Source organism: Strix uralensis, chromosome 21 (genome assembly GCF_047716275.1).
Source record: "Strix uralensis isolate ZFMK-TIS-50842 chromosome 21, bStrUra1, whole genome shotgun sequence".
NCBI lineage: Eukaryota > Metazoa > Chordata > Aves > Strigiformes > Strigidae > Strix > Strix uralensis.
Genome location: NC_133992.1, coordinates 2,229,964 through 2,249,761, shown reverse-complemented (window position 1 = coordinate 2,249,761; position 19,798 = coordinate 2,229,964). Strand labels below are relative to the sequence as shown.

Sequence of the window (19,798 nt, the reverse complement as noted above, 5' to 3'; positions counted from 1 at the left end):
GATATTCTCTGAGCCTCCAGCAATCTGCAGTTCATGAATTTCTCAAGCCAGAGGTGGTGACTTTTAACAGCCCCTGGAGGATTTTTCTTTCAGCCAACTCACTGGGATTCTGAATCCCAGCTTTTATGCGCTTCAGGTGAGAAAACTGCATAGCTTACCCCCAGGCACAGAGGATCATGATTCATGGGGAAACCTCATGGAGCATCTAAATTGGTACTCCAGAGTCATCTGTTTTTCAGTACAGAACTACAATTCCGTGAAAGAGAAGTGAGGAGAAAAAACTGCTGGCAAATATCACAGGTCTAGTTCATTTTATCTTTTAGGAATAAAGGCACTCAAGAAAAGTGTTGAGACAGCCCTTCCACAAGGCTTCCAAGCTCAAATCCTGCCCCAGTAAAGGGGCTTAAGCATCACACATGAGATCTAAAACTCTTCCTTTCCTTCCAAAGATGAGCACGGTACTCACTTTGGTAATTATTTTCCACATAACATCAATTTCATAAGATATGCAGGAGTGGGAATACAGATATCCTCGTTCTAAGTCTAATAAAACATAGTCAAAAAGCTGCTGAAAAAAGTCAAGGAGTGACCTCTGATCCTTAGAAATAGTTGCAAATCCACCTCACCTGGAAAAAAGATACGTCCAGTACAAAATGCACTGTAGAAACATTTTAGCACAGCAAACTTACTTGCCTGGATTTCATCAGAAGAGAATTTATATTTGGCCTAATAAAAGTCTACAAAATTATGTGTCAAAGAGACAGAACTGATTAACAACTTTGATATCCCAGTGTCGGAAGATCTCGTCCAGCACAAAATAACAAGTTGTGCCTGGGTCCAGACACCACCCTAAACACTTAACGTTTAAATCTAATCTGTGTAAGGAGGGGAAACTCAGGCAGAACTACAATTAAAAGCTCCAATAAATTATTAGTAAAGATATTTCAGTGAGCTTCCCCATACATTATACATTTTTAAAAATTAAAAGAAAGCTTTTATTTAAAGGGCAGAAAGGAAGGAAGGAGATACATATGTTGGATTTGAATCCCTCTCTACTTCAGTTTGAGATTATGTACAATCAGAGGGCTCCCACATATAATCAGAATTCACATAACCATGTGGCATCATTTAGCTGGTCTCAGTAAAGGAACAAAAAATAGTTAGGCAAACACTTTTTAAAAGTCTGAATACTGCAGAAGAGCTTTTTGATAAGAGATGTTCTCAGCTCTACCAGGAGTAAGGGGAAAAAAATATTAATAATAAAAATAGACATCACAAACATTGACCAGAATTCATCAGCACGGTTATCCTAACCTGAAACTTTTGCCCACTTTCATTTCATTCCAGTTCAGAAGCAGAAAATTCTGTCCCTGCTTTTTGGAAGTTTTATATTCTACATCCTCTTTTTTCAGAGACCCAAAGACTAAAATTCAAAGAAAGGGCTTTCACTCTGAAGCACACAAGCAAACGGAGTGAGGGAGCAGTGATGTAGCCTCTGGTTCACCATGCTCTGCAGGACTTCCCTGCTCTCTCCTCAATGCTCAGATCGTGTTTTACATTCATACCTGTCTCAAGATGAAGGCAGATTCATGTAGAGTTACTGCCACCAGGTACCAAGTCACTGCTTCACCATCCAGCTTTCAGCAGAACAAACTCCATGGAAACATGAACATCCCTTAGTATTTAAACTGAGACACAACCACACTGTCCAGAAACAATACCTGAATTATCATAAGCCACAGAAACACCAAATCTCAAAGAAACCAGCACAAGTTGGTTGAATAAAGCTGTGGGCGGTACCACAGATCGATGCTCCCTGCATGCAGCATGCAAGCACAACCTGGCCAGCCAGGCCAGCGTGCTCTGGGGCCCAGAAAGTCCAGTATGGAGAGCAGCCTGGTCACACGAGGTGTTCCCATTGCAAATTAAAAAAAAAAAAAATTTCAAAAAATATAAGTAAACCCACATAACAGAATCAAGCAACCAAACCAGTAAGTCCTCTCTTATTACAGGCACAAGTGTTTTGGAGGGGAAAAAGAAAAAAAAAAAAAAAAAAAAAGACTGAATACTTTTCCAATTCTGTATTAATTCATGGCATTATGAAGCTTCCACTATCAGACTGAGATATTCTATTAGTCATTATTTTTATACTCCTTCCATACGATGGAAGCAGTTAAAAATTACCAAAAAAAAAATCCTGTTAAAACAGATTAACCTGCAACCAGCTCCAACTCACAGCACTGCCAATATCCTTCTAATGCCAGTTCCAGGAAAAGAAAAACCATCCTCTAATCTAATTCTGCAGCTTGTGTTACAACCCAGCCTGCATCCCAACCCATCCCAGGGTGAGGGTCAGCCCGCAGCGGGCAGGGTGTCCCCAAGAACTGCTGATACCTCATGATGGTTCTTGCAGTGATCTCAGTATTGCTGCCCAGGTCCTCCTAATTTCTTCTATCCTCTTGACTCCAACCTGCAGCAAGGGGATTCGAGGCACCACTGCAATATTTATCTAAGTTAATATTAACAGGAGGAGGAAGATATTATTGTAAAAAATTCCTTAAGTTGTAATTTCACCCCACACACTAAGACTACCCTCCACTGCTCTGGAACATATTTCAAGCCCAGAGCAATGAAACAATATGGATCAAATGTTAAGTCAAGTGTTACATGGCAACATCTGATTACAATTTATAACAAAAAAAAAAAAGTTGGCTCAAGAAAAACTAAAAGAATAAACCACAAAAGTGTGCTAATAGCAGCAAATCTACACAGCAAACCCCCTTATTTTCAAAATTAGGAACATACACTGGAAGAGACTTCCTTAAGAGAAAGATTTGCAATTAAGCCTTCTCAAGCACGTTAAATAACACCTCTCATTTCCATAAATACATTTAAGGTCTAATCACAGTTCACCCCCAAACCCCAGGTGCTAAATAGCCAATCTGAACATTGGAAGTGGGTAAGCACTTCGGTGGCAGAGGCAGGGAGCTCCAATACACCAGCTGCTCACCAAGGCCCTACTGCAAATCTTTTCACATAATGTTTCAACTCCCCCACGTGTAAAATGGACACAGTTCTAATGGTGAGGTGAATACCAAGACAATCTAAAAATAAGCAACACCGACTTTACTACTCATTTCATTTTTCGATGCAAGAAATCAGAAGAAAAATCCTTCCAAAAACCAGTCCTTTTCTTACAGCAAAGCACCATCTGGCAGATTGCTCACAGCACTTTGTCACGACCCAGTAAGGAATACCCAAACAACTTACAGCCACACTACAAAGGAGAAAATACAAAAGCTACAAAAAAGAACCAAAAAACAACCAACACAAGAGAATGCTGCTTCTGCTAAATTAAAAAAAAAATAATACAGCCTGCACAAAAAATCCCCTCCGCACTGTACAGTACGTAAACAGGCACAGCAAAGCACTGGCAGAAGGTTAACCACTGTCTCGGGGCGTTGTGGGGCTGAATAAGCAATAGGCTGACCCGACAAACAGAGGCTATCAAGGCCAGAGAGCCTGGGCTACCAGCTGTGTTTTGAACCATATGGCTAGCTGTGTTTTCACACAACACTTTCCTCTTCCCACTGCAGCCGTCTGCTCCATTTTGGCAAGAACTTCAGATGCCAAGGTTGTATAGTACCATCTATAGCTGCCAAGCACTACACAGACGTCAGTTTAGGAAAAGAAAAGAAAAAGGAAGGGTGAACGAGGAAAGGCCAAGCGATCATAACAAAACCCCTCGTTTGTCACCTTCTAGTTGCTTTCAAATAGAATGGTTATTTTTATTCTGAATAGTTCATCTACCTACTTAAGTTTCTGTTTGTTTTATTTAAAGGCTCCTAGTGCTGTCACACATCAAAACAAGCTGGCAACAATCCATAAGAAGTACCCATTAGCAATATAGCTACAGCTGAGATCTGCGCTCTGTTATGGATATAAAATTCTTCTGCCATCTCAAAATAAGAGGAATCTTCAAACGCCCACAAATTAGTTCTCACTGTAACACATCTCCACCAAAAGCTGCACAAAAACTCATATTTCAAAAGGGTAAAGAGTTCAAGCGTCAACAGCTTTTTCGTGTGCCTGCTCACCTAGAAGATTTTTTAAGCAGAATAATAAGTGCCAGCTCCAGATACCCTTAAGGTCAAAATGGAAATAACCAATAAATGTAAGTGGTTATACCTCAAGCATCTTGTAACCTGTACTTTTCAAAATAATAAGCCGTGAGATAGCACACTAACAATTCATCAAAGGACTACAGGAGGTTTACTCAAGAGATCTACGATAGTGTATGAGGATGAGAGGAGGATGTTCAGGAAATGTCACACTGTAGTACCGAGCCTGAACTGAATTAAATACATGGTTTCGTGAGCAAGTGGAACTTGCACACACAACTTCACCAGTGGATAAAGCAGTTGATAACTCAGCTGTGAGCTGAATACATGGTTTTGTGAGCACAAGACAGACAAACTGGCAACAAATGGGACAATGATTTAAGACTTCAGTTTGGCCTTCCAGTGCCAACCTGGAACTCCTCCACAAGCCTCTTTCATCAAGGCTTATGCTTACCACTCACTGCACTACCTCAACAAAAAAAACTGCACCAGAAATCCTTTGGTGGATGAAGCTGTACGATTGAGGAATCCTGAATGACTCTCACACAGGAGAGAGAGGATCAGACTCTCAGACAGGCACCGTGGGAACGGCACGCTGGTGGGGGGATTTGTCCCCTGGAGTGCCTGCAGCCTTAGGAGTGCTGCTGGCAGCCAAGGCAACAGGCCAGACAGATTGGACAATACTTCTGTGTCATTAAGGCCACAAAGTTTTCCACTAAAATTAAATGCACATTAGGCATGGGGACAGAGAAGCAAGAGGTCATGAAAAAGGCTGATCCTGAGCGCGGCAGTACCACTACCCCTCCTAATGCAGCATGAATCCACCTTTGACTAATGACAGGTGCCTGGCCATACCTCTCCAAAAAGATAAGCAGCATTTATTTCCCGTGATGCAGTAAAATGTAAGCACTTCTTACCCACAGCGCTGAGAGCGTGCTTGAGCTCCAGAGTAAAAGCTGTAAGTGGCACTTCTTCAGACACTGGCATAACTGCTACTGTGGAGAGATTGCTGGCAGGATTTCCAGCATCCCACTTGCTACTCGAGCTGTGTAATCCAAGAGGATGACCTGTTCAAAAACAAAAAAACTTGTCATCAGCCAACCCAGAAAGCTAGGTGTCATTTCATTGTTTCCAACTGCTGGGCAGCAAGGAAAGGATCAGTGAAATGCTTAACCTAAGATAAATGTAACATCGTCCACATCACATGAAAGGAAAGAGTTCCCACATATTTCGTTCATAAGAGGATGAAGATCAGTTTCCATCATTTTTGGCTGCTGACATAGCCCGCATGGGTAGAAGTTAGGCAATGTTAAAAATATCTGGATGCCAGGAACAGGTTAAATGCAATGCACATTTACTTGACCTCTTAAGGAAAAGATCAAAAGGCACGTTGAATCACTTTGAAGGGCCACAACTTTGAGACAGGCATTGATTTAGCCCGCAAGAGGAATTAGCTTAAATAACAGAGATCCTATAGGGAATGTGTATCTCCATCTATTTCACTTCTCTCCAGGATGGGAAAATGTGGAGCTTTACAGATATGTCCTTAAGAGTTTTAAAATAAAATATGGAACCTCTGAAGTAGCTGCAGAGTAACTGTGAAAGTACCTCCAATGTAACATAATAAGCTAAGGACAAAGAGTATGGGCAGAGGAAAGCATTTTTTGACAGAACCATGTGATGATACATGTAATGAAGATTAAGATCTTCCTAGATAGCTTAGTTCATGAAAAGAACAATGATAGAGGTGCTCTACAAATGGTTTTTATACTATTTTCTTCCTCTTTAACTAAGCCTTCTCAGACAACCTTACTTTGCTGCTAACGCTAACACTCAGCTCTCAGTACACAATAAACATCATCTAAGTTAGGGTTTAACATCCTGCTTATCTTATTTCACCCAGCAAAGATACACCATTAAGATGAACTCTTGAGATGGACATATGGAAGTACTTGATATGAAAACTCATTCAAAGGCTATATGCAGGATCGACAGTACGCTGCAGGACACAAAGAAATATCAGATAAAATTTTTTCTAATATATTCAGTGATTGAGTTATTCATTTCAAGTCTTCTAAAATAGCTCTGTACAGAACATTACATAGTTTTCCACTCTTTTTGGTGATCTTCAAGAAGATATTTGTAGGTTCAAACAAGCTACACATCACTGCTCAACTCCTTCATCTCCACCAGTCCTTCCCTCCTCAGAACTTCAGTGGTGATTCTCTGATTGAACTCCTCTTACTGACACTGATTTTCCTCCCACTTTCTCCAGCTTGCAGATCGCCCTATTTCCCAAGCAGTGCGGAGTCTGCCCTAGGCCACAAAGGCATTTCAGCATGCACAAAAGTTGAAGTACATTATCAGTAGAGATTCGTACACAACTGATTGTGCACAGAAAGCTGGGCATGTAAAGAAAGAGCAGACGTGGAGGTTCACTCCCCAACACTGCTCCGAAACATGAGCCGGCTACCTCATTTTCAGTCTCCTTGGAATATTGCAAAAATAGCAATAAAAGTAATTAAAAAACCCCCAACCAAACAAAAATCAACCAACCTTCAACAGCGAAGAACCCCACAAGGCTCTCAGTAGTTAACGTGCATCTGTTTTCTTTTAAAAGCTGCTCAGGAAAATTTGGAAAATTTCTTCCTACTCACTTCAATCAGCAAATAGACTTTGTTTTGCCTCTGCCACATACACAAAGCTTAAGAACCAATCCATAGCAGACCATTTCCTCTCAGACAATTCATTAAGATAATGCAAATACAGACATATTAAGTCAGTCTACATGCAGATGCCACTCAGCATGATTATCTGATTCAAGCCTATTACAGCTGCTATTTCCAATGCTCCCTTTGAGCTCTTCTCTTGCAAGACATTTCAAGGAAATTTCACCACACATATGCAGCAGGACTTTTCTATCTCAGTTGCAAATCATTCCATTCCCACACTTAATTAACTATGCTCCGCCAAAAAAAAAATTGTACACATATATATAATAAAATCACCATTCACTTGTGACAACAGCTGAAATATTTAGCAATGAATTCTCTTTTCAATTATGCACTTTCTGTTTCCAGATTTAACAGATTTAATCTAGCTCCAAGGAAGCACCAGCATCAATGGGAGTAGTCCAGGAATGAGTCTTACCTCCCTGCTGAAGACTGCCAAGAATCTTCTCGCCCAGCAAGTGAATAAGTCTAGTCACAACCTAGCAATGGGAGAGAAAGAAAAAGAAAAGAAACAAACATACAGGCAGATATACTAAAAATAGTGCATCTAAATGGAGACTTTCAAACTTTTGTAAGAATTTATCTTAAGTTGAACCATACAGAGCAAGGTTCTACAACCATAGCTTCTTTCCTGACTGTAATGTATGGTGAGTGATCATTTGTCTTGATTTATTTTACCTTATTGTACTCTAATATAGAAAAACAAGAAAACAAAACAAAACCAAAAGAGGCAGTATTTAACTTGCTTTGGGAACAAAAGAAAAAAAATCCCATTATTTTGGGAAAGACGTCAAATTGCATTTTCAGTTCTCCTTATTTCTCTCTGCAGTGCGCTTGCACCTCTATGTCACTCTCCCTGTTCAGTGGCTGTTGCACACCTCCACCTTCTGCAGCTACTAAAAGGCTCAGAAAAGTTCAAGCCTGTACTCAAACAGATCCCACACACAATCTTGCTTTCATCTGACCCGCCATGAATTTGTTAATGTTTACAGTAACCAATTTCAGACATCCTGAATAAAAGTGAAAACACACACTCTAAACACTTGCAGAATCAGAACAAACTATCCAAGAAATTGCTTTCCCCCTCAAATTATGTCTGCGTGGTACCTTTGAAGGGACAGATTTTTTCCCAGCTTTTTTCCCCAACAGGACTTACATGGATATAAACCAGTATTCCAACAGACAGGCATATCTGAAAACTGACAAGCTTATCTCCAACATTAACAACCAATGATTCCCAACAAGTGGTGTAGCAGAAGACTAATAATTGACTAATAAAGACTAAATTGACTAATAAAGACTAATAACCAAGGAGTGACAGACTTGGAAAATGCATCATTTATTCTGAAAAGCTCTGTGTTTTACCAAATAAGGAAAAGAGATACTTAAATGCATTAAGAATTAATAGAGCAATCATTAGATACTCTCCCCCAAACAAATAATTCAAGGTCAAAATAACTCTAATCTCCACGAGGACATAAAAAAAACCCCAAAACCACCACAACTAAAGTTCTCCAAACTCTTAACAAGCTAAACAAGCAGCAGCAAATGGCTACCTTGGATTTTGGACAAAGAAAGACACACTGTTGCCATAAGAACAGGCACTTCATGATGCATCTTTCAAATAAAAGAAAGTAAGCATCAAGAGAGGTCAGAATGCCCATAAGAATCATTTATATATCCTGCTTTAAAAAAAAAAAATACAATAAATTACAGAATCACAGAATCATCTCGGTTGGAAAAGCCCTTGAAGCTCCTCCAGTCCAACCATGAACCTCACCCTGACCGTTCCCAACTCCATCAGATCCCTCAGCGCTGGGTCAACCCGACTCTTCAACCCCTCCAGGGATGGGGACTCCCCCCCTGCCCTGGGCAGCCCATTCCAACGCCCAACAACCCCTTCTGCAAAGAAATCCTTCCTAAGAGCCAGTCTGACCCTGCCCTGGCGCAGCTTGAGGCCATTCCCTCTTGTCCTGGCGCTGGTTCCTTGGCTCAAGAGACTCATCCCCCCTCTCTGCACCCTCCTTTCAGGGAGTTGTAGAGGACCATGAGGTCTCCCCTCAGCCTCCTCTTCTCCAGACTAAACCCCCCCAGTTCCCTCAGCCGCTCCCCATCAGACCTGTGCTCCAGACCCTGCACCAGCTCCGTTGCCCTTCTCTGGACACGCTCGAGTCATTCAATGGCCTTTTTGGAGTGAGGGGCCCAAAACTGAACCCACTCATCGAGGGGCGGCCTCACCAGTGCCGAGTCCAGGGGTGAGATCCCTTCCCTGTCCCTGCTGGCCACACTAGTGCTGATACAAGCCAGGATGCCATTGGTCACCTTAGCCACCTGGGCACACTGCTGGCTCCTGTTCAGCCGGCTGGCAATCCGCACCCCCAGGTCCCTCTCTGACTGGCAGATTGCCCTAGACTATGAAACTCCATAGCTTTAATAAGCACCAATATTTTTTAAGCATCTGTAGGAGGAAGGGAGAAAAGCAAACGGGTAGCTTCCAACACAGTGCGACCAACAGAGCAAGGAGTAAGAGCTAAACAAAGTTATTTCAGTAATTTCTGTCCCATAGTCACAACTGCAAGTTCCTAAAGATGCCACATCAACCATCTCCTCAGTGATCCAAGATGGACTTCCTTAAAGGAAGGTAATACTTCCCTAAAGGAAGTATTTCTTTACAGAAGGGGTTATTAAGCATTGGAATGGGCTGCCCAGGGAGGTGGTGGAGTCCCCATCCCTGGAGGGGTTGAAGAGTCGGGTTGACATGACGCTGAGGGATCTGGTGTAGTTAGAAACTGCCAATGCTACGTTAACGGTTGGACTAGATGATCTTCAAGGTCCTTTCCAACCGAGATGATTCTGTGATTCTGTGAAAGTTTCTCTTATTTGCACCAACAGCAGGCACACATTGTCCACACACGTTGCTGCTAATGAGTAGTTGTGGACAACAGCAGCTCCCGGTGGCAGGTGGGCTCTCAGCCTCCTTCCTGATCCTGGAATCTCTGACAGGATCTAAAGTGCTTCCATTTGTCCAAAATATAACAAGAGCTCGTTGCTACTTTAACAACGCTGAGATCTGCAGTTCTGGGACTCAATAAATGGCGCTGGATGTAGCTACGGAAAATTGCCCCAACTACGGGGAGCAGGGAGGAAAAGAGGGAATTCTTAATAAAAATTGTAAGACTGATTGCCCTTCCTAAGGGAGATAACCTGCCTCTCAAGACTGTTCACTACACCCAGCTCACATGCATTCACCTAATAACCTGTATCTGCACACTAGGACTTTCCTTAAGCAGTTTTGGAAGGTGTTATGAACATTTTACACTCCTGAACCACTTCAAACGTCAGAATTTTAATTACTTACTAAAACCATCTCCTGTATTTATAACTTTTTCTGCTTTATAGACAGCTAAGGAGAGCTCCAGCTAAGCTAAAGAAAATGTCCAAGGTTAATGACAGAACTAAGAATAGAACCTATGGGTCTCATTTTCCAGTTGGCTGCTCCTATTACCGGGAAATATTATTTGTTTTGTTTGCTAGAGCAAACCTTACAGCCTTGGTACATATAGATATGGAAAAATTATTTCCCCGGTGACTTTGTAAGACAAGCAAATTGCTAACCATAACAGCATGAGTCACTCTGTCGCAGTCATAGCAACGTCGAAGGAACATCAATTTGGGATCAGAGCTAAGAACTGGCCTGAAATTTCTTTGTAGTTTTATATCACATACTCTAAATTTTATTTCACAAAAAGCCAATGTTTTTCTTTAAAAGAGACTTGTCCATCTGAGGGAGAAGTCAATACAAATCACATCTCTCCATTGACAACAGACCCAACCTTCAATGATTGACCTACACCCATTATTGTGCAGGGCAGCCAGAGCAGCTCTCACCAAATTCAGTACAACTGGGGAGAATTTAAAACCAACAGACAAAAAAAAAAAAAAATTAAATCATCCTCCAGTTTTCCAAGCACCTTTATTCTAACCCCCGCAGTAACTGCACAATAAGGAGCTGCACAGCTCAACGCAGCCCAAGAGAGTATGACAAAGAAGCCAGGGGACCCAGAAGAGGACCTGGGGTGGCATGGAGGGGGCTGGTTCAGCTTGGGGAAGGGAGGAGGAGGAGGAGGAGGAAGCAGCAAGCAGAAATCAGCCGTTGGGCTAGGAGGTCTTGGACGGGGATTGAAGGAAAACAGAGTTATTCCAAGTGTGCCTGGAGGAGATGGAGCAGGAGAAAGGCAGGTAACAGGGCACTGGCAGGCAGACAGCTGGGCTGTGATTCTGCAGTCACTTATTCCCACCCTACCCATTTAGCTGTATTTCATAGGAAAAGCTCTGGGAACTGGCAGTGAGGGCCTGGGAAGAGGGGGAAGGCAAGAACTCTGGCAGTGCTGCTGGGAAAACCTGGAAGAAACAGTGAGTTTTCAATATTCCAGAGGTGCAGTGTGCCACAGCCCCCAGCACTGCCCCCAGCACAGCTGAGCCGGTGACCGACCGGGTACCGTTTTCCCAAAAGTAGGCAAACCTTCTACTACCCCCTCTCCCATGCAAACACCAGTCTTTCCCAAGCACAGTGCTAGAAGAGCGCAGAGCAATTCCCAGACATCTGTACGTGCAAAATTGTCTCATTTCTGTGGTGTCACTGTCGCCCAGGGCTAGACAGCCTTCACAGCACAGCGGGAAGCGTCTGGTGTACTCATCCCTATGGCACATCCTGGATTTTACAGTCTCTTCTAGCACCCAGCCCTGCAAACACATACCCTGCTCTCCACGGGCACCGAGTCGCAGCCCAATCCGCTGGCACAGAATTAGGTGGTTTAGATTTAAGGTCTGAAGAAAAATCTGCACTGCACAAAGGCAGTGAGTTGGAGTCCAGAATTCTCCTAGAAGGTTTCTAAATTGGGCAAGAATCATTAATTGCCTGCAAAGTAAATACAGCTTTTTGACCCCTTGTACTAGGGATAGAGCCAAACTTGTTTTAGTTTATGCGGAAGTTGAATTTACCATTCCTCACGACTAGAAACCACACTAGCAGTGAACAAATCCTGCTCAGATAATCACAGTTAATAACCTCAACCAATAATGAGCAGAGATATCGATTAGGCACTCCTGTTGTAAGGCCAGGTGTGAACTGTTGAAATTGCCATGCTGCAGGTTAAGCTTGTCCTTGTGAAAAGGAGCACACTTTCCTATCTGCTGCTACCATCTCAAGCTGTGAAATGACTCAGAAAAGTCACAGGGCTTTGACAGAAAGCTATAAGGTCTCTCCGTTCCAGTCTGGGCTCTGGAGCCATGGAGCTTGCCTGGGTTGTAAAGATGGCTGAATGAACTTTCAAAAAAATCCCCAAAGTAACCAAAAATCCACTCTCCTAAGCTTACACAAAAGATTTTTCAGACCAGAAGGAAGAAAACTGACCTTACAGGTCTAAAAAACTGAGTATATCTCCATCTCAAAACCTACTCGAGACTCCAGGTGCATCAGTACCATTCTCCAAAAGCTGTAAAACCTCTCATGCTCTCACAGGCACTACTGCAACCATAAATTCATAACACTTGTCCCAGAGCAGGACATTCAGTTGAGACACACATTTTACAAGGGAAATAAAATGTTCCTCCTCTTCTTCCCACCTACTCACCTTTTCAGATTAACTCACCAGAACACTTTTGTGCAGGGCAGAACAGGATAAAGAATATTTCTTTCTCAAATGGCATTAGAGAGCACTTTCCTCAGCACAATTCCACCTCTCTGACCCACTTCACCACTCACCACCTCATCTACCTAGAAACATGTTGTCTTCCCAGCTGTTTCTGAATCAGCTCCATCCCCAGTAAGACCCACTTGAGCCCTCTCAGCAGCCTCCAATCCCCCCAGCTCCCTCATATTGGAAGTTTGTTCTGCATCTGCTACAGAGAAGGCTCTGGGAAACCATTAATTTTCCCTCTGCTTAACTAATGTTAAATTACTCAACAGACCTGCAGCCTCTGCATTGCAGGGCAAGGACTAAACTTCACATTCCCAAGGGGACTGTATTTGCCTACTTTAGGATGACTAATTCCAGTTGCAAAACAAAGGTCCTTCAAGGATGAGGCCAGGCAGTATTACAGCTCCGCATCACCCGCTAGCGATGGTGCAAACGCACAGCTGACTGCTCCATCCATCTCAGGTCTTAGGTGTTACCCTGAGCACCGCTTGCTTCACAGCTCCTCTAATTCTCACACCAAGTGTCTATGGTCACTCTGCAGCACTCTATTTCCTATAATCTGTTTAAATATTTCAACCTATTATCCACACCTAGCTAATCTTCCAAGGCTGGGTTCTAGTTAAAGCTTTTGTTCCTCTTCAGCTGTGAAACTTAAGAGTTGCTTTACAATAAGCCCTTTTGAAAGTGATTTTCATGAGAATTCAGTTGTAAAATACTTTCCTATGGATATTTATTTCTTTCTGTGAATAGTACGGATTGCTTGACAAAATGATTATCTGCTAATAGATAACGATAATAACAAAGCCTTTTCCCCATCTTAGCTAACTTTCAACAAAGCTGATATTTAAATAAGTCATGGGAAAACTTCACAAAAATCTACACCAATACCCAAAATCTCAGTAACAACTAATTCATATAAGAGGTACTGTGTAGTACAAATCCATTTTTGTTACAACAGGAGAAACGTACATAAGAACAAAGTCTGTTCCAATCCCCTCTAGTGGATCCTCTACTGTCACCCAGACCCCAAAGACCAAAAGAATACTATTCCTGCAGTGAACGAGGTGGCTTAGCAAGTGAGCTAAGGACCTTCTCCGGTGACTTAGAAGTTTAAAAATAAGATACTTAATAGTTAAGCCTTTAAAACTTCAAATCAGTCATCCAGTAGGCCACCTTTAAATTAAATATATTAAATAACAACTTATTGATGCCTTCATAGCAGGGTATTGTAGACCTTCACATACATATGTGATTTAATGGACACGTAAAAGGGCTTTCTACCACACAGAGACCCAATGTGAATAAGCTAGCATGGAAAACAGGGCTGCCAAGGGTTTTCTATTCCACGAAGTAAATGCAATTGGGATAAAATAGTAATAACAGCCATTTTACCTATACAAATTCACATAATAGCAGGCTCATTTCTGTGGAGTTCTTCCCAGGAGCTGAGATTATTCTCTACCAGCTTTCTTAAGGGTTTTTTTGAGGGACAAGGGAGGAGGAGAGGTAAATTAGATCTTCAACTTGAATAAAATCGTGGCATTATTGAAGCTTTACATGGCCGCAGATCAGATAAAACACTCTGCTTGTCACAGAATCAGGGAGCTTAGCAAGGGGTCTCTGATTAAAACTTCTGACGGTTTGAGAACTGCCGTGACAAAGCAAATCTTAAATGCTCACTTGCAACCATTTCTGGCACCTTTACAAATGCTGCTAAAGCATACAGAAGAACTGAAGCTTTATCCTGGGGCTGTTTGAGCTTCTAACACTCGTGATCAATTGTGTCTTGAAGAAAAATGTCATTCTCGCATCACTGCTATGACTAAGCACTCACTCCTGTCTGCCTCATGGCGAGCAGCTACAGTCAGTGACCACGCTTCCACTAAACATTTTTCTTCTCTCCTTTTCACATCCACTTCTCCTACAGCCAAGAAAAACTTATTTTAATGGGCCATGAGAACAAATACAGAAAAATCTAGAAGCATGGCCTCTCCTGACCTATTCCACAGTGCCACATCAAGTTTAAATAATGTGGTGCACAATATACACAATGCCTGAGGGAAGCATTTTGAAAAGAGGGCACATTACCAAACTCACTTTGTAAGACAGATAACCCTAGGGAAGGCTCCATACACTTCAGAAAAGCTCTGGTTAAAATACACATAGATAGCAAGACTCACTGTTCAAGATAGATGATGGGTTCTGAATATATTTAAAGCCCAAGGGCAGACTCAGAGAATTAAAAGAAAGATGAAGAAAAACTCTGTATTCTCTAGCATGCATTTCTAGCATGCAAAAGGTTGTCTTACAGTTCACCTCCTCACAGCTCCTAAGCAATTTCTCAGTGCAATTTCCATCAGTTACAGCAGGTCTAAATTTCAAGTTAGAATTATAAAAACAAATCTCAGCTCAGCAGAGGAAAAGATAATCTCTGAAATATGATCCAAATTATACACTGATGTTAGAACATCTCTAATCTGTTCACAAATTCTGCGCTCTCGCTACTGCTTCGAAACTGCTTTGCGGTGCCAAAAATCGTGAGCTGATTCTCTGTCCTACTTTTCAGAACTGAAGGCAGTGATGAAAATAGAAAGAATCAATTCCCTTTCACTCCTGCAACACTGAAAAGCTTCAAGCAGCACCAGAAGCGAGCACGGAGGCTGTCAGAGGAGCAAATGCTCTCGTTGGCTGAGTGCCCTGACTGCTATGCTGGAGAGCTGTGGCCCTCGGGCATGAGTCCTCAGAAAACAAAGAAGTTTTGCACCGTGGACCACTTTCAATTAGGAATGTCTAGGATGCCATATCCAGAGTGACTCAAGGTTGGGATTCTTTCCTGAGAAGCTAGAAGATGTAAAGTTGACTTCTGCAGACTGAGGAGGATCTAGAAGTGAACATCTCTCATTTCTGGGCACATACTCTGAAATTTTGTCTGTTACTTATAACTGAGATTAGATTCCCCATGCTCACCCATCTGTTTCATCCCTCAAAATAACAGGAGCTATAGTGGGTCACACCAAAGATCCAGTATCCTGTCTCTGACAGGACCAAAGCAGATGCCCAGGGGGAAGACAAAACAGAGGGCAAGCATACAGTGCTTCCCCAAGGACCAGCTGTGCAATCTTTCCAGATTATAGAACACAGCTCAGGGAACCCGAATTACTGTACAAACTAATAGAGCTTGATTTCCCTCATCTCACATTGTGCTCATTGGCAAGCACCACCCACACGTACAATTTTCTTACCCATCAGGTAATATTTTCTTACAATGCATTCCAGAGTTGGAACCCTTTCTAGATCATCTACAAACATTCCATGAGTGGTGAAAAGTATGCAAGATGAATCACAGAATCATTCAGGTTGGAAAAGCTCCTTGAGATCATCGAGTCCAACCATCAGCCCGACTCTATGAAGTCCCTCCATGAACTCCTAGAATTAAAGGGTTCTTCATCCTTGACTGGAAATAGCAAAGCTCAAGGGTAACTAATTTCAGTCTCAGGAACTGCCTGGTTCTTCGCTATATACACACTATTTCGGCTCTATGGAAGCTGCCAACAGGAACACCAAAACAAAAGCAATTCTCCCTGGTGTGAGATTCCTCTGAACTAAGAGAGTGTTTCACCTCACTCAGGGGACAAGCACCAATGTTTGATCACTATTCCACCAAGTGAGACTCAGGTTAACTTAACCTTACCAGTCAGTAGGGGAACATATTGTTTGATGGAGGCAGAGATGCTTTTTTTTCCCTGAAAGATGGTTTCCTGGTTTGCAGAGGACTAAGAGGGAAATCTTCCATCACACTGCTGAATCACAACCTAGCTCTTGCCACCTAGTCAATTATTTCAAAACTATTGCACCTGCTATCCCTTCATTACTTTATTACTTCTGGTTGGATGGGGAAAACAACACCGTAAATCCTGTGTATAAATCACTCTACTAGAATAACAGGAGAGAAAACAGGCCAGAGAAAATTCATTTGGCCCATCCTGCTCAGCACTAAGCACTACCTTAAACATAATTTTTTAAGAGGTTATAAAAGCAAGTAACAATCTTTTCGCCTTCCTAGGGAGTAGAATCAGCTTTTTCTTAATATCCAACTGCTGCAATTTCAGTACACTGCCATTTGCTCTATTCCAATATGGTGAGTAGCTTATGTCCTTTCTATCAGAAAACAACTTGATACATTTGAATATAGCTACCATGTCTTCCCTTAACCTTTCACAGTCTTTTATAGCTCAGTATTTCTAAACACCAGGCAGCAGCAGCCTTTTTGTCCTCTAGAATCCTCTAGACTCTCTTCATTTGGTCTGCCTCTTCCTTCAGACGTGCTGCCACAGGCTTGTACTGAAGCTTTTCCGGCATCAGGGAGAATGCAAGGATTTCTTCACACCAAAAAGCATCCTGTTAATATATTTTTTTCACAACTGCATGACAGAGTCCAGACATGGTCAGCTTTTGATCCTCTAGTGCCTGGATTCTTTTTCTAAGAAACAGCTACCCAGACCCTTTTCTCTGTAGGCAATTTATTAGTTGCCAGCTCAAAAACTTCTTTCCAGTATACTCCTTTAACTTTAAAGTTGACTTTGTACTTTCCACTTGACTTCAAACCTTCTACCCTATTGTTTTCCTCTGTCACTTCAATTTCCTCTCACTTCTGTCCTTCCTCTCTTATCTGATGGACCTAACGGACAAAATAAGAAGACACAAGAACTTTGAGATCATATAGAAAATATTTTATCTTAGATTCTTAAGACAGTCTGAAGGCATTAACCACGTAAGTCACCTACATAAAGTCTATTTCACACTCCTCTTTCTATTTCTAATGCTTGTTCTAAAATAATCCAACAGCAAAAATGCAAGCTCTCACATTTTTGATAGCAGTTTAACATCTATTTAGAATTTGGAGATCTCAAACAGCAGCAAGAATGTGTTCTTCTAACAACCTTTTCTGCAACACATTTTTTTTTAAAAGATCTATTTTAGTATTTTGTTTCATTGCAACTAATTAGCTAAACTATATGCAACTCTAGAGAAAACTAATTCCATATTCAAAAAGGTCAGGACAGACACGGGAAGACATGTGAATTCTGTTACAAATAAATGTTTTGAATTGTACTATAAATGTAACACTCAAGCTCAACCTCAACTGCAAAGCGAAAAGATTCACATCTCCACAGAGAGCACTCTTCAGGGGAAAACAATTCTGCCAACTGATAGAATAGGAAAAGGGAAGAGGGAAAAAGAGACACTGAAATCAATTCTTGCCCCAAACAAAGAGGCAGAACTAGAACACAGCCTTTGCGCAGATCAACATTCAAGGCATTACTAAATGCTAAATGTTTAGTGCTTACTAGTAATTTACAGTTTAAATGTCTACAAGTAACATTTAAAACCATCCACTACGTAAGAAGAAAGGTGGTTTTAAATTCCACCTGGCTCATTTCCTCACTTCTTGATCAGTCACAAGGAGTGATATTTAAAAGGGCAACTCAAGACAGGATGCCATGCTGTCGGTACCCAGGCTGGGGCTGGTTATGTACAGAAGTTGCAAACTGCTATCTGTTCATAAATCTGGGCAGGAAATCTGTTACATTAAATAGAGAAGAACAGACTTGGAGGACTATTCAAGAGACATCCAGAGAACAGGAGTGCCTTAACAACCCACAGCAGAAGTTCAGAAACACTTAAGCAAAAATAATGCTTAGGCAGAAACCAGGAAGATTATTTTTTATTGACTTAACTCCTGAACACTTACTGCAATGATGAAATTACCCTAGCAATAACACAGACAAAACCCCCCAGTTTTTGTAACATGAGAATGCACGAATACAGGCTTTATATTATACGGTTAAAAACAAGCAAAAAAAAATCAAAAAAGTTATTATGGGTCCTAAGAAAGCAAAAGAATGTAAGTATTTTAATTAGATTTATTACTTTTGCATGGTTTTTTTAAGAAATCTGGTAAAATAAGTGTAGGCCTTAAAAGACAGCAAAAAGAAAAATCAGAAATAATTTAAAGTAACAGCATTAAAGAATTGCCTTTAAGGCTAGTGCAATGATCTAGTGCTTAGTATAATGTCCCTGATGCATTTAGGGACAAAAGAATTAAATTGCAAGTCCGTCAGTCTCCAGATTTGCAGGAGAGAGGTATAATGTCAAGTGAATTAAAGAAGATGGATGAGTTGGTGGATTCAAAGGGAGCAATCACAGCCCTCAGGACACGGACAGATCTGACAGTTACAGAATGAGCACTGACAGCCTAAAATGCAAGGAAGAGGAAAACCAAGCCCTAAACATCAATGCTCTGGAAATAAAGGTACATATAACCAAGTGCTGACTGTGAGTCCCGGTGAGCAAGACAAATGAATAACAACATTTTAAAGCGATTTTAGAAGTCAAACTTTCATTTACTATCAATAGGACTAAGTGATTTCCACTTTGCTAAATATGCATGGTCTGCATTTAGCATGAACTTCTCCCAGATACACAAAACAGCTCTGCAATAAAACATGTTAAAATCGATTAGAAGATAAAGGAAGAGAAGCTGGTGAAAGTCTGGTATAGCTCAGATCAGGCAGGCAAAGAGAACAAAATATTTTCTCAGTATGCATCAATCATACAAAAACCCAGAAGACTTGGTGCTAAGGGGGAGTTTTAGCTCCTCAGACATCTTTTGAGATGGACAGAAAATACTTTTAATTTTCTTACCTGGGGGAATTTGCGTTTGATAGATGTCAGTGCTCCCTCGGGGAGTTTGGCAAGTTCTGAGTCTCTGACTGCATGCACTGTTGTGGCTCTAGGTTGATGGGTTAATGCCTCTACCTGAAAGAGTTCATAGCCAAAACATTAAAGATAATTCCCAACATGTTGCAAAACTTAAATCTCAGGATGAAGAAACTGAACAATTCCCAAGAACTGGACTGTCATACTTGTTGCTCCCAGACATCCAAACCCCAACATTATTTTCCCCCAAGGGCACTTACAGAGGAAGGTACGGAAGGCACATCCACAAGTATTAGCATCTATTTAATGCCAATTTCTCAGGCACATCCTCTGCTGTTGGACAGTTGCAGTTTTTCACAGAACTAGAACCCATAGCACCAGACACTCAGAATTACAAGAGAAAGTTTTGTCTGAGCTTTCGCAAGCTCTCGCACACATCTCCAGAGCGAGGCTCAGAACTGCTTTTCATGCTTGCCAGGAGAGGCACACGATGAACTCACCATCACAACAACACTTACATCTTTTA

At 41.6% G+C, this 19,798-nt stretch overlaps 1 protein-coding gene across 4 annotated transcripts in view; it reads right to left on the bottom strand.

Moving 5' to 3' along the window:
• The window catches only part of PNPLA7 (patatin like domain 7, lysophospholipase), a 131,966-nt gene that overhangs the window by 61,482 nt on the left and 50,686 nt on the right, over window positions 1–19,798 (bottom strand). For all 4 annotated transcript variants that reach the window (XR_012631873.1, XM_074891587.1, XM_074891589.1 and 1 more), the window contains 3 exons: window positions 19,258–19,371; window positions 7,272–7,332; window positions 5,039–5,188 (listed from right to left, as the gene is read on the bottom strand). Coding sequence is in view for 3 of the 4 variants with exons in the window: in XM_074891587.1 (XP_074747688.1) it covers window positions 5,039–5,188; window positions 7,272–7,332; window positions 19,258–19,371 (325 nt within the window). In the remaining variant the exon portion in view is untranslated. The remainder of the gene's footprint in view (window positions 1–5,038; window positions 5,189–7,271; window positions 7,333–19,257; window positions 19,372–19,798) is intronic.